This window comes from Alosa pseudoharengus, unplaced genomic scaffold, assembly GCF_046254945.1.
Source record: "Alosa pseudoharengus isolate Yale_2024_CS ecotype anadromous, Long Island Sound unplaced genomic scaffold, YU_APseudo_1.1 YU_APseudo_1.1_scf_9, whole genome shotgun sequence".
Taxonomy (NCBI): domain Eukaryota; kingdom Metazoa; phylum Chordata; class Actinopteri; order Clupeiformes; family Clupeidae; genus Alosa; species Alosa pseudoharengus.
This window is the reverse complement of record NW_027468881.1, coordinates 14,566,319-14,586,140: the sequence shown is the minus strand read 5'-3', so window position 1 is coordinate 14,586,140 and position 19,822 is coordinate 14,566,319. Positions and strand designations below refer to the sequence as shown.

The 19,822-nt window shown below is 39.7% G+C and overlaps 1 protein-coding gene across 2 annotated transcripts in view; it reads left to right on the top strand.

The window, feature by feature from the left end:
* Window positions 1-1,437, top strand: part of LOC143115398 (Fc receptor-like protein 5) — a 30,708-nt gene extending 29,271 nt beyond the window's left edge. For both annotated transcript variants that reach the window (XM_076277407.1, XM_076277406.1), the window contains exons 17-18: window positions 579-635; window positions 755-1,437. In XM_076277407.1, the coding sequence (XP_076133522.1) occupies window positions 579-635; window positions 755-759 (62 nt within the window). In that variant the 3' untranslated portion in view covers window positions 760-1,437. The remainder of the gene's footprint in view (window positions 1-578; window positions 636-754) is intronic.
* Window positions 1,438-19,822: the final 18,385 nt, after the last annotated feature.

The window sequence follows — 19,822 nt, the reverse complement described above, 5'->3', positions numbered from 1 at the left end:
CTGTTGAGCCTTCTGGAGGTGTTTTAGGCCTAATTCAACAAAACACCAATGAAGGAAGGTGCCTGTTTGATAATTGCAATGAAATTATCACAAAAACTGCTCTGTTGGTGAAGGAGGTCTTTTGCCCATAAAGGTTCCTTTAGGTGATTATGTTTTTATGGTAAATAGGCTGGGGTTGTTGATCGGCCGCTGTGGGAAATCCTTGACGTACAGACGCTTGTCATTCCCATTAGGCTCCCACACACGTCACTGATAACTTTTGTGCTTCTAAGTTGGAGAACCCATATCAGAATATGGCGAAATGTAATGCCGATATACATTAGTGAGCAGTGCTAATAAAATTAGCATCAACTGCATTGTTGGTGGTGTTACCTGGTAAAGAGTAAATGGCTAGTTTCAGAAAAATAAATCAATAGTGTCCCTTTAAATATGAAGATGTTATTAACACAACTCCAGTGTTTCAGATATTGTTGATTTGTGTCTACTTACATACTTTTAGAGAAATTCTGTTAAAACTACTGTAAAGCATTCTTTACATGTGGCCTGTTGATACTTTAACAAAATGTGTGTTTCTGTAGAACTAGCTGAAGAAAACCACAATGAAGAGGAATCTGATGAATTAACAACATTTAAAGGTATTGATTGGAATAATTTCATAACCTAAAATAAATTTACATTTCAAAAGATTGCAGTTGTATATTATTGTTTCAACTGCCTAAGACCCTTTTGTCTTTTCTTCTCCATCTGAATATAGTTTAAGCTTGTGACCATAACATGCCCTGTGGATGTTTCAACCTCACATCTCAAGTATAGAGACATTTTTATTTTAACCTGGCAAATCAACAATTTTGAAACATGTATTATTGCATCTTTTGTATAGATAGATAGATAGATAGATATATAGATAGATAGATAGATCTACCCCAGAGTTAGATAAGATGATACATAGTGATTTTTTTTAAGTATACGTACTGGAGCTATATATTGTTATTCAGACAAAGTGTTATTTGGACTGATTTGGAGTGATTTGCACGCAGCACCTGAAAAGCTCTTTACAGCGTTACTTCTGCAAATTTCAAGTAGCAGTGCTTCGCCTGAATGAGAATAGTTCCATATATATTTTATATATATATATATATATATATATATATATATATATATTTATCTTTGTATGAATGTCAGTGTCATTATGGTTTACTTCCTTTTAACCAGTAATTCTGTAGTAAAATTTCATTATTAGTAGCTATGTGACTACTGTTTGTTGAGCTCAGTGTGGCATATTAATACATTTGCTTTGCATATTTGTTAGAGAAGTCAAATGCTACAGTTAACAATTTGCTCATAAATAGTATAGTCTGTGCAGTTTTATATAAAATGCATTACATTATAAGCTATTTGTCCATTTTGTAAGCTATCTACTTTCTGAAATAAATGTTTTTTTTTACCTATAATGTTGTTGCTACTGTATCTTTATGTATTTTTTGCCACTGCACACAAACAGGCTAACCACATCCAAACAAAAACCTTCAACGACTACTACTGCACTCTATTTTTATTATGACCGTTGCAGCGCTAGCCTAGCATGGTCATATAAGTTTTGGAATAACTCAAGAACCGTTGTAGCCTACCCAAGATTACTACATTTTTGTTGGTCTCAAGGAGCCATATCAAACCCAATCCATGACGACTCATTTGTGATGTAGCACCACCCAGTGAAAGACATAAATGCAAACACGTGGTGCTTCACCAATATCGATCTGACATAGATCTCTGAAGTTCGCCTACAATAAAGCTACCATCTTTGCCCATATAAGGAGATCCGGTATCTGGAGATTTTTACTATGGGAAAATAACATGGGGATTTGGAATTATCACACCTGTTAAACTCTTGCGGGGACGATGAAGTCGGAAATGCAAATGTTTTGTTCTACATACTTTTACTCTGCCTTCAAGTGGATACTTGAATTATCCAGAGTAAAATGCACTTTAGATCAATTTACGGATGATTGGGAGTACATACGTTGAGTTGACATCAAAATCATGTCATTTGGATGCAGGGGCGCCTGCAGGAATTAATGCTATGGTACGCACACCCGACCCGGACAATATTTGTCCGTTTCCCGGTTTAGCCGTGCATTGGTCCGCAAAAAATTAGCCTAATTAGCATAACAACATCCACATGCAATAATACAACAACAACATCTACTATGACCTATTCATTTGGACAACTTGATACAGCCCTATACAGGCTAAAGTTACCTTGTTTTGTTCTTGACGTCTGGCTGTAATGCAGTCTAACGTTCTGACAAGCACACCAATTGCCTACCTTGTTCTTGCCCATCTGGAATAACTCCTCTAGCTTTGCTGCCTCCATACTTTCTGTTGTTTAAACTTGTGATCCATCATGAGTATTGAATTAGTGAATTAGCTCAACATTGTGTGCTGATAACCACATATAGATAGATAGCCGAGTAAAAGAAAACAAGTAGCCTACGTGCCTGCATGCGTATTGTGTCTCCTGCTCAAACAAAATGTGCGCACGTTAATTTTGAAAGTGAAGTAAAGTGTTCACTAACTTACGTAATAGAAAATTGTAAATAGCCTGATGGCAGCTAATGGGATACTGTGCATAGTTGGGAAGGTATGGTGGGCCAATTTGGTGTGAATACACACACACACAGGGACATTTTCTCTCGTTGTAGAGCCTGATGGTACGCACAGTGCGTAGGGACGTACACCTGCAGGCGCGCCTGTTTGGATGTGTTTTGAGAAAGTTCGATTTTACCGTTTTTAGTCAAAACTCGTTAGCCTAGAAGTGACCCGGGCATGTCATTTCGCCGCTACAAAACGCTATTTTTATACCTCTTCTACAGTTCCAAACAACATTACACTTACGTGGTAGTAAGTAGAGGGTCCCTTAAGCCAAACCGAAGTATCCCGAGGTCTTTATGTGGTCGGATAGAGTCCAGAATGAATTTCATCAAGCCAGTACCTTTCCGGAAATGTTGCTGCTGCAGCTGCCATCTTTAGGGGAAAGTCCGTAGGAGTCGATTGCCGAGTGTGGAGTAACACGCTCTGGAAATTCACGTCACGTGACATTTCAAAATTCCAACCTGTTAGTAAGCTAGGGTTTGCTGTTGCATACAACTTCATTTCAATTTCGAAAGAAATACTGGACTATGTTTTTTTTTTTATAATTGTGAATTTCCAGAGCGTAATGACATGCCCGGGTCACTTTCAGGCTAACGAGTTTTGACTAAAAACGGTAAAATTGAACTTTCTCAAAACACATCCAAATGACATGATTTTGATGTCAACTCAACGTATGTACTCCCAATCATCCGTAAATTGATCTAAAGTGCATTTTACTCTGGATAATTCCTTTAATCCTAGGAACTGGATAAAAATATAAGTGAGACAAATGAAAAAGTATAGAGTCTGCACACTGATGCTGCTCCTAAACTGATTTAATGTACACATGCGCAGGCACACACACATCCACCACATCCAGTTGTAATCCTTGGGGTCCAAGCAGCTATAAAAATGTGACAGTTGCAGCGCAACAACATTTCACCAAATGTGGCGTGCATCCCAACACTGTGGTAGTGATTCAGCAGTTCAGATTTTGTAACCTTTGACCCTTTACTTCACAAGATATAAGTTTTGATCTGATTCCTAATGTTGACTAAGAAAGTCGTCGAAATAGGGCCACACCACCTCATATTCAGCCCTAAATGATGGAACTCTCTGTGCGGTTTAGAACTACTAAAGTGATGCAAGCAAGTTAACACCACAAATGATGAAATAAAATAACCAACAAAATACAGGGTGGTTTTCTGCAAAACATAGTAGGAGGCCTATTAATCTGATATAGGCTATACTGTAGCCATTTTTGATAGTCATATCCCAAGGTGATGATCCATATGATAATGCATTTACCAGTAAGATGTTGCCATCTGCTGGAAGAAATGTTAGTTGGCATAAATTCTGACATGAATCAAATGGGTCCTTATGGGGCCTTGATGTCAGAACCCAGTTGTTCAGAAAGTTGAAGGGAAATCCCATGTTTTGCTATCCAGGATCAAGTAATCAATGTTACTTTTATGCCATTTTCAGGATTATGAAATCTGGATTATCAATGACTTTAGTATAATAGTTCCTTTGGAGTTTAACTAACTTATAAATGATAAAAAGTGATATGGCACCAACATAGACAATCTATCTTAATCCTGAAACCTACTTCTGTTCCAGTTTGCATCTTCTGTCCATTTTGTTTACATAGAACACTTAGTGCAGTCTCAGTATGCTAACTTGAATATTCTTATGTTTAGCAGAATCATAATCTTAACTAATGTCAGTAACTCCTGGACCTGCCAAATGTCAAAAATGGCTGCTGTTCATCATCATGCCAAATCGACTAATCTCTTGTAGGTACACAGTACAGCATCATAGGCCATGATTGAGATGAGAACCCACTTTCATCAAAAATATTTGTTTCGTCTTCATGCAATTATTGACACATTTAGCAAAATATTACTCTCCACAATTACAGTTCTGTCGCAAAATGACTATAGACATTAATGTTACCATGAAGTGTTGCAACATTAAATGTCTCATTAACAACTGATGGGAAGCCATAAAAAGGATCCTAGAATCCTAACTTTGTGTAATGGGCTGTTGGTTAATTAAAGGTATGTAATATTTTCACCTTTACGAAGCCAATTTGCAGTGGTGGACTAAGTAAACAAATTCTGTACTTGAGTGAAAGTAGAGATACACATGGTCAAAAGTTAATCCAAGTAGAAGTCCTCCTTTTACATTTTCACTTGAGTGGTAGTACAAAAGTACCTTCAAATGTACTTAAGTATCAAAAATAAAAGTCCTGAAATGTATTACGAAATGTATTTACTATTGTTGAAATGATTCGGCACATAGGCATTCCTTGAGCCTTTCTCCTTCATTCAAGGACAAAATCAACAAAGAATCTATTCTTTCAATCAATCTATCATTGTCTATCATCATTTTCTCGATGGCGTCATCAGGCTAGTTATGGTCAAGGGGTCAACAAGTTACAGTATATAGTGGATATAACAATAACATAGGTTAGGCAACACCATTATTTAAAGCCTAGCTGACTTAATAGAAAATACACATGTATTTGGACAGTCTTTTTTCCAAAAGGAACTTCAGCTGTCCCAATTTGTAGTTTGACTCTGAAGAAGACGCATGGGCGTCGAAACGTTAGTCAGTTTGCACAAATAAAAACACGTTCAAGCATTGAGTGCTCCGGTCCTGCTCTTTGGCTCCTGTTAGACCTTGGATATGGCAAGCCGATTGAGCATTTATTCAGATATCTTGATATCAGGCATCATTTTCATGTACATGCAAGCCATTTCTGTCCACTAGTTCACTAGTGAGCCATTTCTGTGTGAACTAGTTACCCAGTAAACAAAATAAAGTCCTGGCGACGTCCCCTAAAGGTCCCCTGGCAAACCCTGCTCGACATTGTGTAGAGTTCCCTTTATGTCCCGCGGACCTCGGTTTGGGAGGTCTAAAAGACGTCCACGAGACTTTGAGAGGACGTCTTGTAATGGTCACCGCGACGTTATGCGCGCGACGATGGTAAAAAAAAAAAAAAAACATGAAGCGCGATTTAGTAGCTATGGTATTACATCCTGTAAGTCTCAGCGTTGCTAGGAGAGAGACGGAACATGAACACGCATTAATAATGACTTATTCTACAACTACACAATCAACTTCACTCACCTCATATTTTCACGCATGTATGAAATCACGTCCTCCGAATGCATTACAGTAATGATGAGTAGACATGGATATTTATACCGGGCTAGGATGTGCTGCTTTCACATCTACGGTGTCATTTTCTTAATAAACTAATACGACGTTTTAATGGGCATTACGTAGCATATTGTTCAAAACATCATCAGAGGATGCCTAGGCTAGCCTAAGATAAATTGTTCAAACCATATTGTTTTAAAATATTAAAAACTAATAATAGCCAAAAATACTAAATGAATCGCAATGCATGCTGGGAAGCAAAACTCAACATGAAATAAAGTAGCCTACATGAAACATAACTATGTGCACTCTTTGCTGTTTCCACAAGGAGCTGCTGTAACATTGGGGACAGCTAGGCCTATGCGTGACACTTTTAAACGCGAGCATGAGTCAAATAAATTACAATGACATTTAGGCTAAACAAGTCATGAAGAAGCAGTATCCTTAATTCTTCTGCAATGTGATCGTTTTGCTTTACCTAATTAAGTAGTCACTTCTGTTGCTAGACAACCCTAAACAAATGCTACGTGGTCTGTTTTTAACATTTCTCTAGTTTTATTGCAACATATTCAGCTCCAAAAGCCGGTTCAGTCCCAATTCGGCCGTGTGTGTGTTTCTGAAAATAAAACAGATAATAAGTACGTGACTACGTTAAATAAACCACTGCCTATTTAGAGCATGTTACATGCATCACGTAATGTCAGTTAGGCTATCTGAAGAAAAGCGCATTGTAGGCTAGGCTAAGCTAGAAGATAAGAACAGCGACTTTGCTAACGTTACACCAAGCATCACATCAGCTAACATTTTGATAAAATCCCTTCCCTAGTTTGTAACGTTATACATTAACGTTAAACTCAAAATGTATGTGCTACATAATTCAGCATGTCTGCATGAATTATGTAGCACATATAGGGGAGAACTGGTACAATTGTGCCGGTTCTCCCCTACATTTTGAGTTTAACGTTAACCCTTTTCCCAGTTTATGAAGTTGTGCGTCTATGAGCAAAGTAGACATCTACTTTGCTCATAGACGCACAACTTCATAAACTGTATGATATGTTGCCTTAGACTATGGTAGGCTAATGCAGCTACTGCTAGAGACTAGATCAGGGGTAGGGAACCTATGGCTCGCGAACCACATGTGGCTCTTTTGGGAACTGCATCTGGCTCTCGGACAAACCTGCCATTTACTCAATAAGTCATGAATAATTTTGGTACTGTATTAAATTAAAAATGGACCTACTGAAATCAAAATGTTAAAATAGTGTGAAATATAATATATGTTCACGTAGTTTAATCCATCCCATGTCTGTTCTCTACCGCTGAAGTTCACGGTTACGTCAATGTACTGTACAGATATGAAAAACGCGTTTTTTTATTGGACAATGCTGTGCCGAGATAACATTCCATCCGCTGATAAAATTCAGCTAGCTAACGGTTGTATCCAAAACAAAGAAAATGGCGAAGAGAAAAAAAGATGAACGAGAACACTTTAATTGTTATTGTTGATGTGTGCGCTTGCTGTAGGCTAGATAAGGAAAATGTCAAAAAGGAAACGTCAGTGACCACAGCTTGCGAGCGCGAACACAAGCGGGCTGAAATGGGAAAGTTTAAATCCGAAGACTGATTCTGAAAACGCGAAATGACTTATAGTCTTATATATAGCAAAAAAGGTTCCCGACCCCTGGACTAGATACTTTAGTCATCCCCAGACGTGTAACGTGAAGTCGTGCATGGATGTGTCTCCGTCCTACAGGCGGTAGCCAGAGCGCTCTTAACTCCGCTGCCATGTGTGAATAAACAAACGTCCCCCCCATGTCCCCGGTATAACGTTATTGTCGGGTCCTTAGGAGGTATTTGAAATGACCAAATGCAAATGTCATCCGAGGGACCTGACGGTGACGTCCCCAGAAAGTCCTGCACCGGACGTCGCAATAACCAAATGATAACTTGCTCCGGACGTCAATAAGGTCACCGGAACGTCCGCTAGAGAACATGATGTTCGGGACCAATCGGGGGCGTCGTGAATGTCGGCATGAGGTCCGGGGGACATCCTGTGTTTGTCGGGTAACTAGTGACAGCCAAAATGCTCACTAGTTAACTAGTAAGGCCCAAATTCTCTCTAGTTAAAGGAACCATATGTAAGAAATGTATTTCAATTAATCATAAAATGGCCCTGATATGTCACTAGACATTAAGAAATCATGTTCTTTTCAAATACTTATATCACTGACAACAGTAGTCCGGCCAGAATATTGTCATTTAAAAAGTGAAGTCGCAGCCCTCAACTGATGTTGATTTTATGTTTTGTCATGTCATGTTGTGTTTTGGCCTGATGCGCCACCCTCCATCTACTAATCACAAAGTCAGTAGTGTTTCAGCATCCGGGTTGGCAACCTCGAGTCTGGGGGGAGGGGGAGGGGATACACCTCTCTACAGTAATTTGAAAGTGATTGTAGTACCAGTTTTGGCCACAATCTTACATATGGTTCCTTTAACTAGTTCATATATTTCATATCTTACTAGTTAACTAGTAATGCTCAGCATGTTAACTAGTGGACACTGAAATGTGCACTAGTTAACTAGTTTAAAGACTTCTATATTTTACCAGTCAACTAGTAAGGTACAAAAATGTTTAATAGCTGACTACTGAATGTCAAATTCCCACTTGTTAACTTCTATGTAATTTGGCCAGCCGCTTGGGCATTTATTCTGATATCTTGATATCAGGCCAACATGCAAGCCATTTTTGTCAACTAGTTAACTAGTGAGCCATGTTTGTGCACACTAGTTAACTAGTGACAGCATAAATGCTCACTAGTTAACTAGTGAACACATATTAGCTTCACTAGTTAACTAGTGAGAGCCAGAAATGTCCACTAGTTAACTAGTAAAGGCCAAAATGCATACCAGTCAGCTAGTTGAAGGCTTTTGGGTCTCACTAGTTAACTAGTGACAGCCAAAAATGTGCACATGTTTACTAGTGAAGGCAAAACTCCTCACTAGTTAACTAGTTGGAGTAGGTCAATGTCACTAGTTAACTAGTGAACCATAAATGGCTTACTAGCTAGCTAGGTGATGGCAGCAGGCTCACTAGTTAACTAGTTGATGCATCCTTTGTCCAAACTAGTTAACTAGTGAGGTCATAAATGTATACTAGTAAACTAGTTGAAGCCTAAATTCACACTAGTCAGCTAGTGGCGCAGAATTAAAATTAGGAGGCGGAGAACTCTGGAAATTGAGGCTTTCTATTGGCTCCCTATGTCTAAATAGAACACGACAACCAATCACAGCGCAGAATTTCACAAAATCCCACCCACAACCAGGGGCGTAACTATCGGTAAGCAGGGTACGCGGTCGCTTACGGGCCCGGACCAATCAGGGGCCCGCATCACACTGGAAATACATGATTGACGGCCGGGCCCCCTATCGCAATAATCGTCACTCGCGACCGGGCCTTTCACTGTAAAACGGACATTGTTCAGAGCTTAACACAGCCCAGCATAGTCCATGTTAAGATTATCTTTGTTGGACCAAACCAGGTAATAAATAAACTTGTTTGAGTTTAGGAGCAATGCACCTTGTCTAAAGTTATTCATTAGCCTTTAGGTTAATAGACTAATGATGTCTGCCTATTCACCTATTGCCCATCTTAATGGTTTAAAGTTCACGTATTCTCCCATCAAATAGACTCGTTATACATTTTCGCGTGCAAAAATGCAACAGGTTAGCTGTCTAATATTGTTCACGTTAATGACATTGAAAAAATATGCTTCTTGCTACACTAGGATACCCACCGTTTTTTCCTAACATAATTTGAATTTGAATTCTCAAAGTTTCATGTAGCTCACCTGTGACATCCATCACCTCTGCTCGGCGACTCACATCACTATTCCAGCTGATACATCGGACACACCTATCTGCGCTCATAGCCTACTTTCGCTTTCTAAGAATATCAAAATTACGTTATATATATATATTTTTTTTGGTAAGGGGGGCAGCTCAGTCAAAGAGGGCAGACGGACAGTTCTATTATGCACTAGTGCTATGTTTGTGGCTAAATTAACGATTTAGCATAACATAATGACTATCATTAATGCAATTTCATATAGTAGCCTAACCAGCAGTGTTTTTTCATGTGTTAGGCTATAGTGCGCCGTCACCAGCAGTGTTTTTTCATGTGTTGTGCGCCTTCACCAGTATTTTTGTTTTTGTGGTGCACGTACTCCTGATTTTGTCAGTCATCTCATCTCTTATATGCTGTGTCTCAAGGATCCTATCCTGTCCTATTCATGGTAGCCTACTCGTGGACATTGCGTTATCACGTGCTGTAGAAGGGGGGCCCGCCTTGATAATCCTGCATATGGGCCCGGTGTTGGCTCGTTACGCCACTGCCCACAACATTTGCATGTGGCACACAAGTTAACATGCTTGCCAAAGGGACTTTAACTAGTAAACTAGTGGCTTCAATGTGACACTTACATGTAAACTAGTGAAGGCAGAACTGCTCACTAGTTAACTAGTGAAGACACAAATGGCCACTAGTTAACTAGTTAACTAGTGAGGTCTAAAAAGTGTCACTAGTTTACTAGTGTGCACCAAAACACCCACTAGTGAACTAGTGATGGCAATTTCCATTCGACTAGTTAACTAGTGAGGTGTAAAAAGTGTCACTAGTTTACTAGTGTGCCCCAAAATGCCCACTAGTTAACTAGTGAAGGCCATTTCAGCCCCACTAGTTAACTAGTGAGATGCCAAAATGGTCACTTGTTAACATGTAAAGGCCAAAATACCTACTAGTTTACTAGTGAGGGTGTTGTGGGCCTTACTAGTTAACTAGTGGCATGTATATTTTGTTCACTAGTTAACTAGTCACACCTAAAAAGAGAAACAAGCTGACAGTTTTTGTCCACTAGTTAACTAGTGGAACAATTGAAGTCTCACTAGTTTGCATGTGTGGCAGTGAAGCAATTCTAATGAGAGGGTGGGTAGAAGAGTCCTATTGGGTATTATGTAAGAATCCCACCCAGTCTAAATGTAAATTTACTGTTCATAGCCTCGCGATCAGGTCCTGATGGGTGCCCCTAGTGGCTGCTCTGCAACGGTACTGCAGTAAAGCAGAGCCTGCAGTATGCAGTATCTCATATTCTGTCAAAATGTTTTTTTAATAATAACAGGGAAACCCATGCTTTAACAAGTGAGCTCTTAGTGATCCACACCAAAGATTCAAGGGATCGATTTTAATATTATTTTTTGTTTATTGTTGCTAGGCAACCACACATAAATGTATCCATTCAGTCACGCTTTTCTGATTAATAACTGAAAAACAAAAGATTGTACACATTAACTGCACATGGTTTCAAAAGTCATTAAAAGCTCAAGAAAAAAACTTCATGCACTTCTAAGGAATTGAACGCTGGTCTCCCACATGATGTCCTGCTGCTTAACCACTTGAGCTAGTCTTGCCACATCAGCAATGCTATCATCAATGTTTATGTTACTGAAACGTTATGTTGCTAGGCAACCATATACAAATGCCTCCAGTTTTATCGCGATTTTCAGACTAATAACAGAAAAACTAAAGATTGTAGACATTAACTGAACGAAGATTACAGCAATACACCACAACTTCGTCACTAGACATGTTATCAAAACATATTTTTATGCTCAAACGATCTTAGTTTATAAAAGTTTGCTGTTAGAACATTCTGGACGAAGTCAGCCATGTTTTCTAGGTTTCTGAGTCCTAAATGGACCAATCAAAATCCTTGTTCCGCCTTCTTCATTTGCATGCAAGTGCGACATTTCGCACTAGTTAACTAGTGGCCAATGTTACGTCCCACTAGTTAACTAGTTGCACAAAATGCCAGCCGTTTGTGTATTTATTCAAATTCCACTAGTTTACTAGTGTGAGGGGCATTTTTCTCCTGCTAGTTCATTATGGACAGTGTTTTGTCCTCACTAGCTAACATGTAAGGCTCAAAATGCCCTCTATAAGTTAGTGAAAGGCATTAATAATGCAGATATGCTCACTAGTTAACTAGTAAGCATGTCCTGTTCCATTACTAGTAAACTAGTAAGGCCAAACATGTCAACTAGTTAACTAGTGAAGGCCAATGTGTCACTAGTTAACTAGTAAGAGTACCTTTTGCATTACTAGTGAACTAGATAGCTCCAAAAACAGCCACTAGTGTGTGTCTTAACTAGTTAACTAGTGAGTTGCTTCACTGCCACGCATGCAAACTAGTGAGACTTAAATTGTTCCACTAGTTAACTAGTGGACAAAAACGGTCAGCTTGTTTGTGTTTTTAGGTGTAACTAGTTAACTAGTGAACAAAATATGCATGCCACTAGTTAACTAGTAAGGCCCACAACACCCTCACTAGTAAACTAGTGGGTATTTTGGCCTTTACATGTTAACAAGTGACCATTTTGGCATCTCACTAGTTAACTAGTGGGGCTGAAATGGCCTTCACTAGTTAACTAGTGGGCATTTTGGGGCACACTAGTAAACTAGTGACACTTTTTGCACCTCACTAGTTAACTAGTCGAATGGAAATTGCAATCACTAGTTCACTAGTGGGTGTTTTGGTGCACACTAGTAAACTAGTGATACTTTTTAGACCTCACTAGTTAACTAGTGGGCATTTGTGTCTTCACTAGTTAACTAGTGAGCAGTTCTGCCTTCACTAGTTTACATGTAAGTGTCACACTGAAGCCACTAGTTTACTAGCTAGAGTACCTTTGGCCAGCATGTTAACTTGTGTGCCACATGCAAATGTTGTGGGTGGGATTTCGTGAAATTCTGTACTGTGATTGGTTGTCATGTTCTATTTGGGCATAGGGAGCCAATAGAAAGCCTCAATTTCCAGAATTCTCCGCCTCCTAATTTGAATTCTGCGCCACTAGTTGACTAGTGTGAATTTGGTCTTGAACTAGTTTACTAGTATACATTTATGACCTCACTAGTTAACTAGTTTGGACAAATGATGCATCAACTAGTTAACTAGTGAGCCTACTGCCATCACCTAGCTAGCTAGTAAGCCATTTATGGTTCACTAGTTAACTAGTGACATTGACCTACTGCAACTAGTTAACTAGTGATGTGTTTTGCCTTCACTAGTAAACATGTGCACATTTTTGGCTGTCACTAGTTAACTAGTGAGACCCAAAAGCCTTCAACTAGCTGACTGGTATGCATTTTGGCCTTTACTAGTTAACTAGTAGACATTTCTGGCTCTCACTAGTTAACTAGTGAAGCTAAAATGTGTTGACTAGTTAACTAGTGAGCCTTTTGGCTCCCACTAGTTAACTAGTGTGCATATTTTGGCCCTCACTAGTTAACTAGTTCACACAAACATGGCTCACTAGTTAACTAGTTGACAAAAATGGCTTACATGTACATGACAATTATGCCTGATATCAAGATATCAGAATAAATGCTCAATCGGCTTGCCATACTTGGATCTCCCTTTTTGACTGTACATCGCGACTCTAGAGGGAGCTCTACAGTCGCCAAAAATACCTACTGTAAACCTGCATAGTGTATCGCCAGCTCACTTAATAGAAAATACACATGTATTTGGACAGTCTTTTTTCCAAAAGGAACTTCAGCTGTCCCAAAATGTAGTGGAGTAAAAAGTCAGATATTTGGCATTTTGAGCTATCTGCATGTACTGTATGTCAACGCCGCGTAAACATACATGCCCCTTATCATCTCACTTCCGCGTGTATGTCAACGGCAAGTACATGTATATGGCGCCCTCTAGGGTTAGGGTTAGGGTTAGGGTTAGGGTTAGGGTTTAGGGTTTAGGGTTAGGGTTAGGGTTAGGGTTAGGGTTAGGGTTAGGGCACAAAAGTCACAAAAGTAAATGATTACACCCAAAGACGTTGTACTTATTGACATTAGTTACATTCAAAAATAATTCCGCTAGGGTTTTTGAACATGATCAATTTTATATAATTGCATCTTTATTTTTTTTTCAACACCCGCCTCTCTAATTGTACCCATTTCGCAGGTTCTGTGTAGAGCCTACAGCAATTGAAGCAGTGCTGTGTAGTTGTCTTTCCACTAGGGGATGGTGTTGTTACATATAAACAAAGAATAGTGGATCTACCTCAACTGCTCTATTAAGTGCTAATATTAGAATTAGAATGTGAAGTGAAGATAATTAGGTGTCCCAGGAGAAAATACAGAAATAAGGGTGCATAATAGTACATTCATTTCCTTTTCAAATCAATAGATTACAATTAATGCCATTCGTGATGTTTTCAGTAAATGTCTAATCTTTAATTTGAGAAATCCTCCTTTCTCACCCTACTTTAATTTCTCATAAACTCTCGATATGAAATATTTATTTCAGAAAAGCCCTGAAGCAGACTTCTTTGCACACATTTCAAATGGCATCAGTGTAAAGCAAAAATATGAGATTTCCTTTCCCTATCAGAAAAATGTCCCATGACATAAAAATTCACAGACGGTTATTCTTCTGCTTATGAATTTTGTATCAATGTCATTGAGAAAACATAATCCCATCACAAAAAAAAATGAAACCTTTTCCTCCAAACCTAAGCACTGTAAAGTCAGATGTGATTATCTGGTCACTTCACATGATGTTGTAATTTCTCCCCCTTTTTTGTGCTGACCATTCCCATCCCCTGGGGCCGCGCCCCCACTTTGATTTATGGTGCACGCGAGAGCCCTCTGTGTGTGCCCGCTCAGCTGCCTCCTCAGGGACTTTAATAATTCATGGGAGAAATGCATTAGGCGCTCGGTCTTAGCCACTCCCCTGTAAGTCAGTCAGCTATTTGGCATTGGTGTGTGCGTACACACACATACACACAGACACACATAAACACATACACACACACGCACACACACACACACACACACACACACACAGACACACACACCCAACCCCCCGCTCCCTTTCTCTACCCGGTCTGAATTGCGTACACTGCAGTAGAGCATCACACATGCCCCTCTCTGCACATTCCCCCTCCCCCTATGCCTGTTCTGCTTTTCACCGTCCGGGAAAAAAAAAAAAAAAACCACGGTGACTGTCCCGGGGACCGGGGTGTTGTGTGTGTGTGTGTGTGTGCACTGCCTGCAATCTGCACCAGCTGGCACTGTCCTGTCATTGATCATTCACTTGTTCTCTTTGCACCTTTCTCTCTCCCCCCTCTCTCTTTCTATTTGACACTCTTTTCTTGAGTTCCAGACCCCTCCTCGTCATGTCTTTTTTAAAATCCTGCATTTAAAATTGCAGAGCTAAGCAGTCCTCTCCTGGATAGAAAGGACGAAAGAGAAAGGGAGAGAAAGGAAGCAAAAGGGAGAGAGAGAAAGAGAGCATGATAGAGAGAGAGAGTGAGAGAGAGAGAATGAGAGAGTGAGAGAGAGAGAGAGGGTCTTGAGGCACTGTAAAGCTGCCCCTCCCAATTAAAGATGAGGACTTACAATATTGAAGAGCAGCCCAGCCAATGAGAGAACAGAGTGAGGAAATGCAGCACTGAAGCGCAGAGGGGCGAGTGGACAAGGGAAAAAAACTGCAGTGTACACATGTTTCATTTTTCCCCTCTTCTGTGCAGATCTTAATCGATTTATCACTCCAGCTTGGGTCCTGTGTGAGTGTGTGTGTGTGTGCATGAGTGTGTGAGTGAGATAATAAGGTAAAAAGAAAAGGAATAGCACCTAGGTGCTCCATGGGCTGCAGTCCAACAACATTCCCTCAAAGCGGAGCAATAAAAGAGATCATCTGATAGAAGACACTGGACTTTTTTTTCTATCTTGAGGAGCTCAAAACCCTGTGTGAGGGTGAAGTTTATCCAGGGGACCACAGCAAACACTGTCGGTGAGTAGCAATCTCAGCTTCCGTCTGAAGAGAGGTACAAAGTAGTGAAGCATCATATTTCATATAATGTTGTTTTTGTGTTGAGTGGAATATAAGAATAGCAAGGAATGTGAGTCTTCAGATGTGTGGTCATCTGATCTGTGTTTGATAGTTGTAAAAGCCGTACTGCACTACACCATCAGGCGATAAAATCATACTTCCTGAAGGTCCCATGTAAGTTTATGTGGATACACCAGGTTTCTGAAAGTACTACAGCACTGTATGAGGAAGTGAATTCATGTCAATTTCTGTGTTAAACATAGAAAACATTATGTGTCTGTTTTTATCTTTACCAGTGATGGCCGTTTTCAAAGGACAAATACATAATTTAATGTGTTAACGATTTTATCTTTCTCATGTAATGACATCATACTGTACGTAGATGTCCCATAAACAGCAGTTGGCTTCTTACAGCAATAAATATGATTCTATTACTCTAAAAGTAAATACAATCCTTGCAGTGAAACCCTAGATTGTAGATAAGATCTATGACATAATATTGCCCTAGAAGCTTAATAGAAATATTCGCTTTTAGAATAATATTTAGATCAGAAGCCTTTTTTTTAGATATCAGCAATATGAAAATGAAGCGAATGAGGCAAAAAGCAATGCCTAACTTTTAAACTAAAATGCCATCATAGAATACTTAAAACAGCCATGACGGGAAAACCAAAACGAGAACTCAAGGACACCTTTTGACTAATGCTTTGGATAGATTCAGGTGTGTTTGTCTTTGTTCCTTGTACACGAGGCAGGCAGGTGAAGAGAGAGAGAGCAATGGAGGGACACATAAAAGCGAGGGAGGGAAGGAGAGAGAGACAGAGAGAGGGAGAGAGAGAGAGAAAGAGGGAAGAAAAGAAGGATTAGAATAGGAGAGCGTGGGTGTACTCGCGGCTCCGAGCGCTGCAACATATCGCTGCAACTGCAACCCAGTTCTATAGACTAAAAATGACCACACAGGGCTTTTGGAGAAAATGCTTGGACTGACCTTGCACTAAGTGATTCAACTAAGTTTTGCTACTGGAAAGATTTCAGGGGGCTTGTGTGGGTGTCACACGTGACAACAATCAGGGAAAGAGTTCATGTGCGTGTGTGTGTGTATGTGTGTGTGTGTGTTTGTGCATGTGTGCATGTGCATGTGTGGAACCTTGCCATGTTATGTAATCATCTCGAGCTTTGATGTTTCCACAAATTCATGGTGTCAGTTCTATGGAATCAGCTTTTACTTAATTTAAGTTACATAGACATCTGGTATATTCTGGTAAAACTGGCATCTTTAAAGAGGAAATTATATATGAAAGCTCATGTTAAGAGCTGAGATGCTTCAAATGTAAAGGTTATGTATAGTTGTCTCATCTCAGCAGATCAAAAACATATATTTGTGAAGTGTTATTATTTTTAATATTGAGCACTGTGCATGATGTATCTCACTTTTCCATCAAGATCTCAAACATAGAACTGGTGTTGTCAGAAAAGGTGCAGCTGACCTGTTCATTCATGTCCAGTCTACAATGCTTGTCTGATGGTTCGTAAACATATTTGCCCAGGTCTTTGTAGGCTGGTTCTTTTTGAGAGTATTTGCTTAGTTGAGCACAAGTTCATTGATTGTCCTCGTAAATTGCGGGTTGTCAGACACATTGTCATAGTCAGGACAATTGAGCTTCATTAGAGCCATTGAACTGATCCTCAACAATCGCATAGTATTATTTGTGTCAGTTTTAGTGACCATTTCTTAATGTTGTTTACCGGTACTCAACATTAACTTTGTTGTTCTATCTGATTTAACATTCAGTGAAAACATGTTGTAGTGATTTGTATTCAGCAGTAGGAGGAGATTAGAAGGCACAGTGAGGAGTTTGTCAAACTGAAGGCCCTCAGTGATCATGTTTGAACAGTTCTTTTGTTGACATTTGCTCCCCAGCTCTTCTCTCTCTCTGTCTCCCTCCCTCTCTCTCTCTCTACGTATCTCTCTTTCCGAGACCAAGCGGCCATCTCTGTTGTATGGTAAAGAGCAAACACGGAGTGCAGCACAAAAGCCTCAGTGGTTGCATTCGATCCAGAAACACTTAATGAGGGATCGTGTGTCTTGCCAGAAACATTGTCTGGAAGGGGCTGTGAGAGCACTGTGCATCAGCGTCCATGGTGAGGGGAAAGAGAGGCGTAATGGTGGGCAGGTGAAATTGCTCCCAATGCACAGATGTGATGATGATGCGAGAGCATTGTTCCGAATGAACTTGAGCTCTTCCAGAGAGGACACAGTCCCAAATTAGATTATTTGCATAAAAGCCCTATAAGCCGTGTCATAAGTCTTCCCTCATATTTTGTTTGTTGTATCATCCATTTTAGTGAATGCATGTTTAGTGTTTTTTAAATCCATGTTTACACGCACGTTCAGAATGTTAGTGTCTACATTCATGATACACATTTACAAACAGTCCATCTGCTAATTTAAAATAATTTCAATTTAAATTATATAATGCAAATAATAATAGTGTGTGTGTGTATGGGTGTGTGTGAGTGTGAGTGTGAGTGTGTGTGTGTGTGTGTGTGTGAGTAAGTGAGTGTGTGTGTGTGTGTGTGTGTGTGTAAATATGCATTGCAAGCAGAATTTTGTGGTTGTGCATGGTGCACTTCGCCCTCTCCACCACATCTCCACCACATGGTTGGTGGAAGGATGGATAGATGGATGGATGGATGGGGGTTGTGGAGGTAGAGGCAGCTGCAGCTGGGCCGGCTGAAAGTGCTGCATTGAGCTGCATAATTAATCCAGTGGGAGGGACTAGAGGAGGGTCTAGGGCGGGCCTGGGAGAGCCCAGAGAGGAGAGGGGAGATGGGAACATCCAGATCACTACTCTCTGTGCTCTGGGAAAACCATCTTGTCATCTCTATTGAGTATGTGTGTATATGCACTCTATCTATCTATCTATCTATCTATCTATCTATCTATCTGGAGGTATCAAGTTGGAAAAAGGATGTGTGATGTGAATGTGGATGTGAATCGCTGACTCCAGTGTCAAACGCAGGCCATTTTGCCAAATATTTAGTCAAATGGCAACATGTACTGTATGTCCCAGTATCTGATCCAGTAGCTACTGCCTAATTTATTTGACCAGCATATTCCTATTTAGAAAACTAAGCAAATAGGAATGGTGAGCAGGATAAAACCTCACATAATGGATTTAGAACCTTACAGTAGGCCTACATTACAACTCATGACAATGAGCTCACTGAGCTAAAGAGGCTAGCAAGCTAAGATGCATTTTATTGCATCACCTTCTGAGAGGATATGGAATAGCAGTGGAAAGAAAGTGCATACATTATGTCTGATTACACACCCAACCACAACATATCTTTCATGAATCTTAATCACCATTTCTAACAGTTCAAGGATTATGGAATTTGATTTATGGAGTCATAAGGAAAAAGAAAAATGCATGCATTGTGCTGCTAGAGTTTCTGTTTCCTCTTGACACCACAAAAGTCTGGTTATTCGTTGTGTTATCAGTTTCACAGACCTTCTCCATGTTGTGTGTCTGCTTAGTTATCAGTGTCTTTACTGTTCTTCATCATCATCACAGTCACTTGTTCCCACCTTTTGAGTTAAAAATGAAATGTACTGTTTACATTAAAATTAAGGTAATCATTCAGATACTTCACTTAACATATATTTCATATAAATACACATGGCCAGAGTAAAATCCTCAGACCTGTGCTGTTGTATTACACAAGTACTGAATGACACACACACATATATATTTATCCATATATATATATCCATCTATACACAGTGCTAACTATCTCTTTAGTTACAGTATGACCATGAGTTTGCAGTATTTGGCTGTGAACTGTCTATTAGGCAAATTTTTCGATTTGATTAAACCAAAAGGAAATTTGGTCCTATTATGTAACTCACAAGTTTGTGCCCTGCCTTGTTTACTGGTTCCTGGGTATGTGAAGAGGGCCATTAGAAACCACTGGCAGTCTTCTGTGCTTTGTTCACTCTGACAAGGCAAATAAAAACATGACTGTATAATTACTACTTGTTCCCAGGGAGACTAAAGATGTCCTATAGGCACATAATACCCTGAGGCCTGGCACCGACCAAGAGCACTTAATGGTTTTCTTGCAGAAGG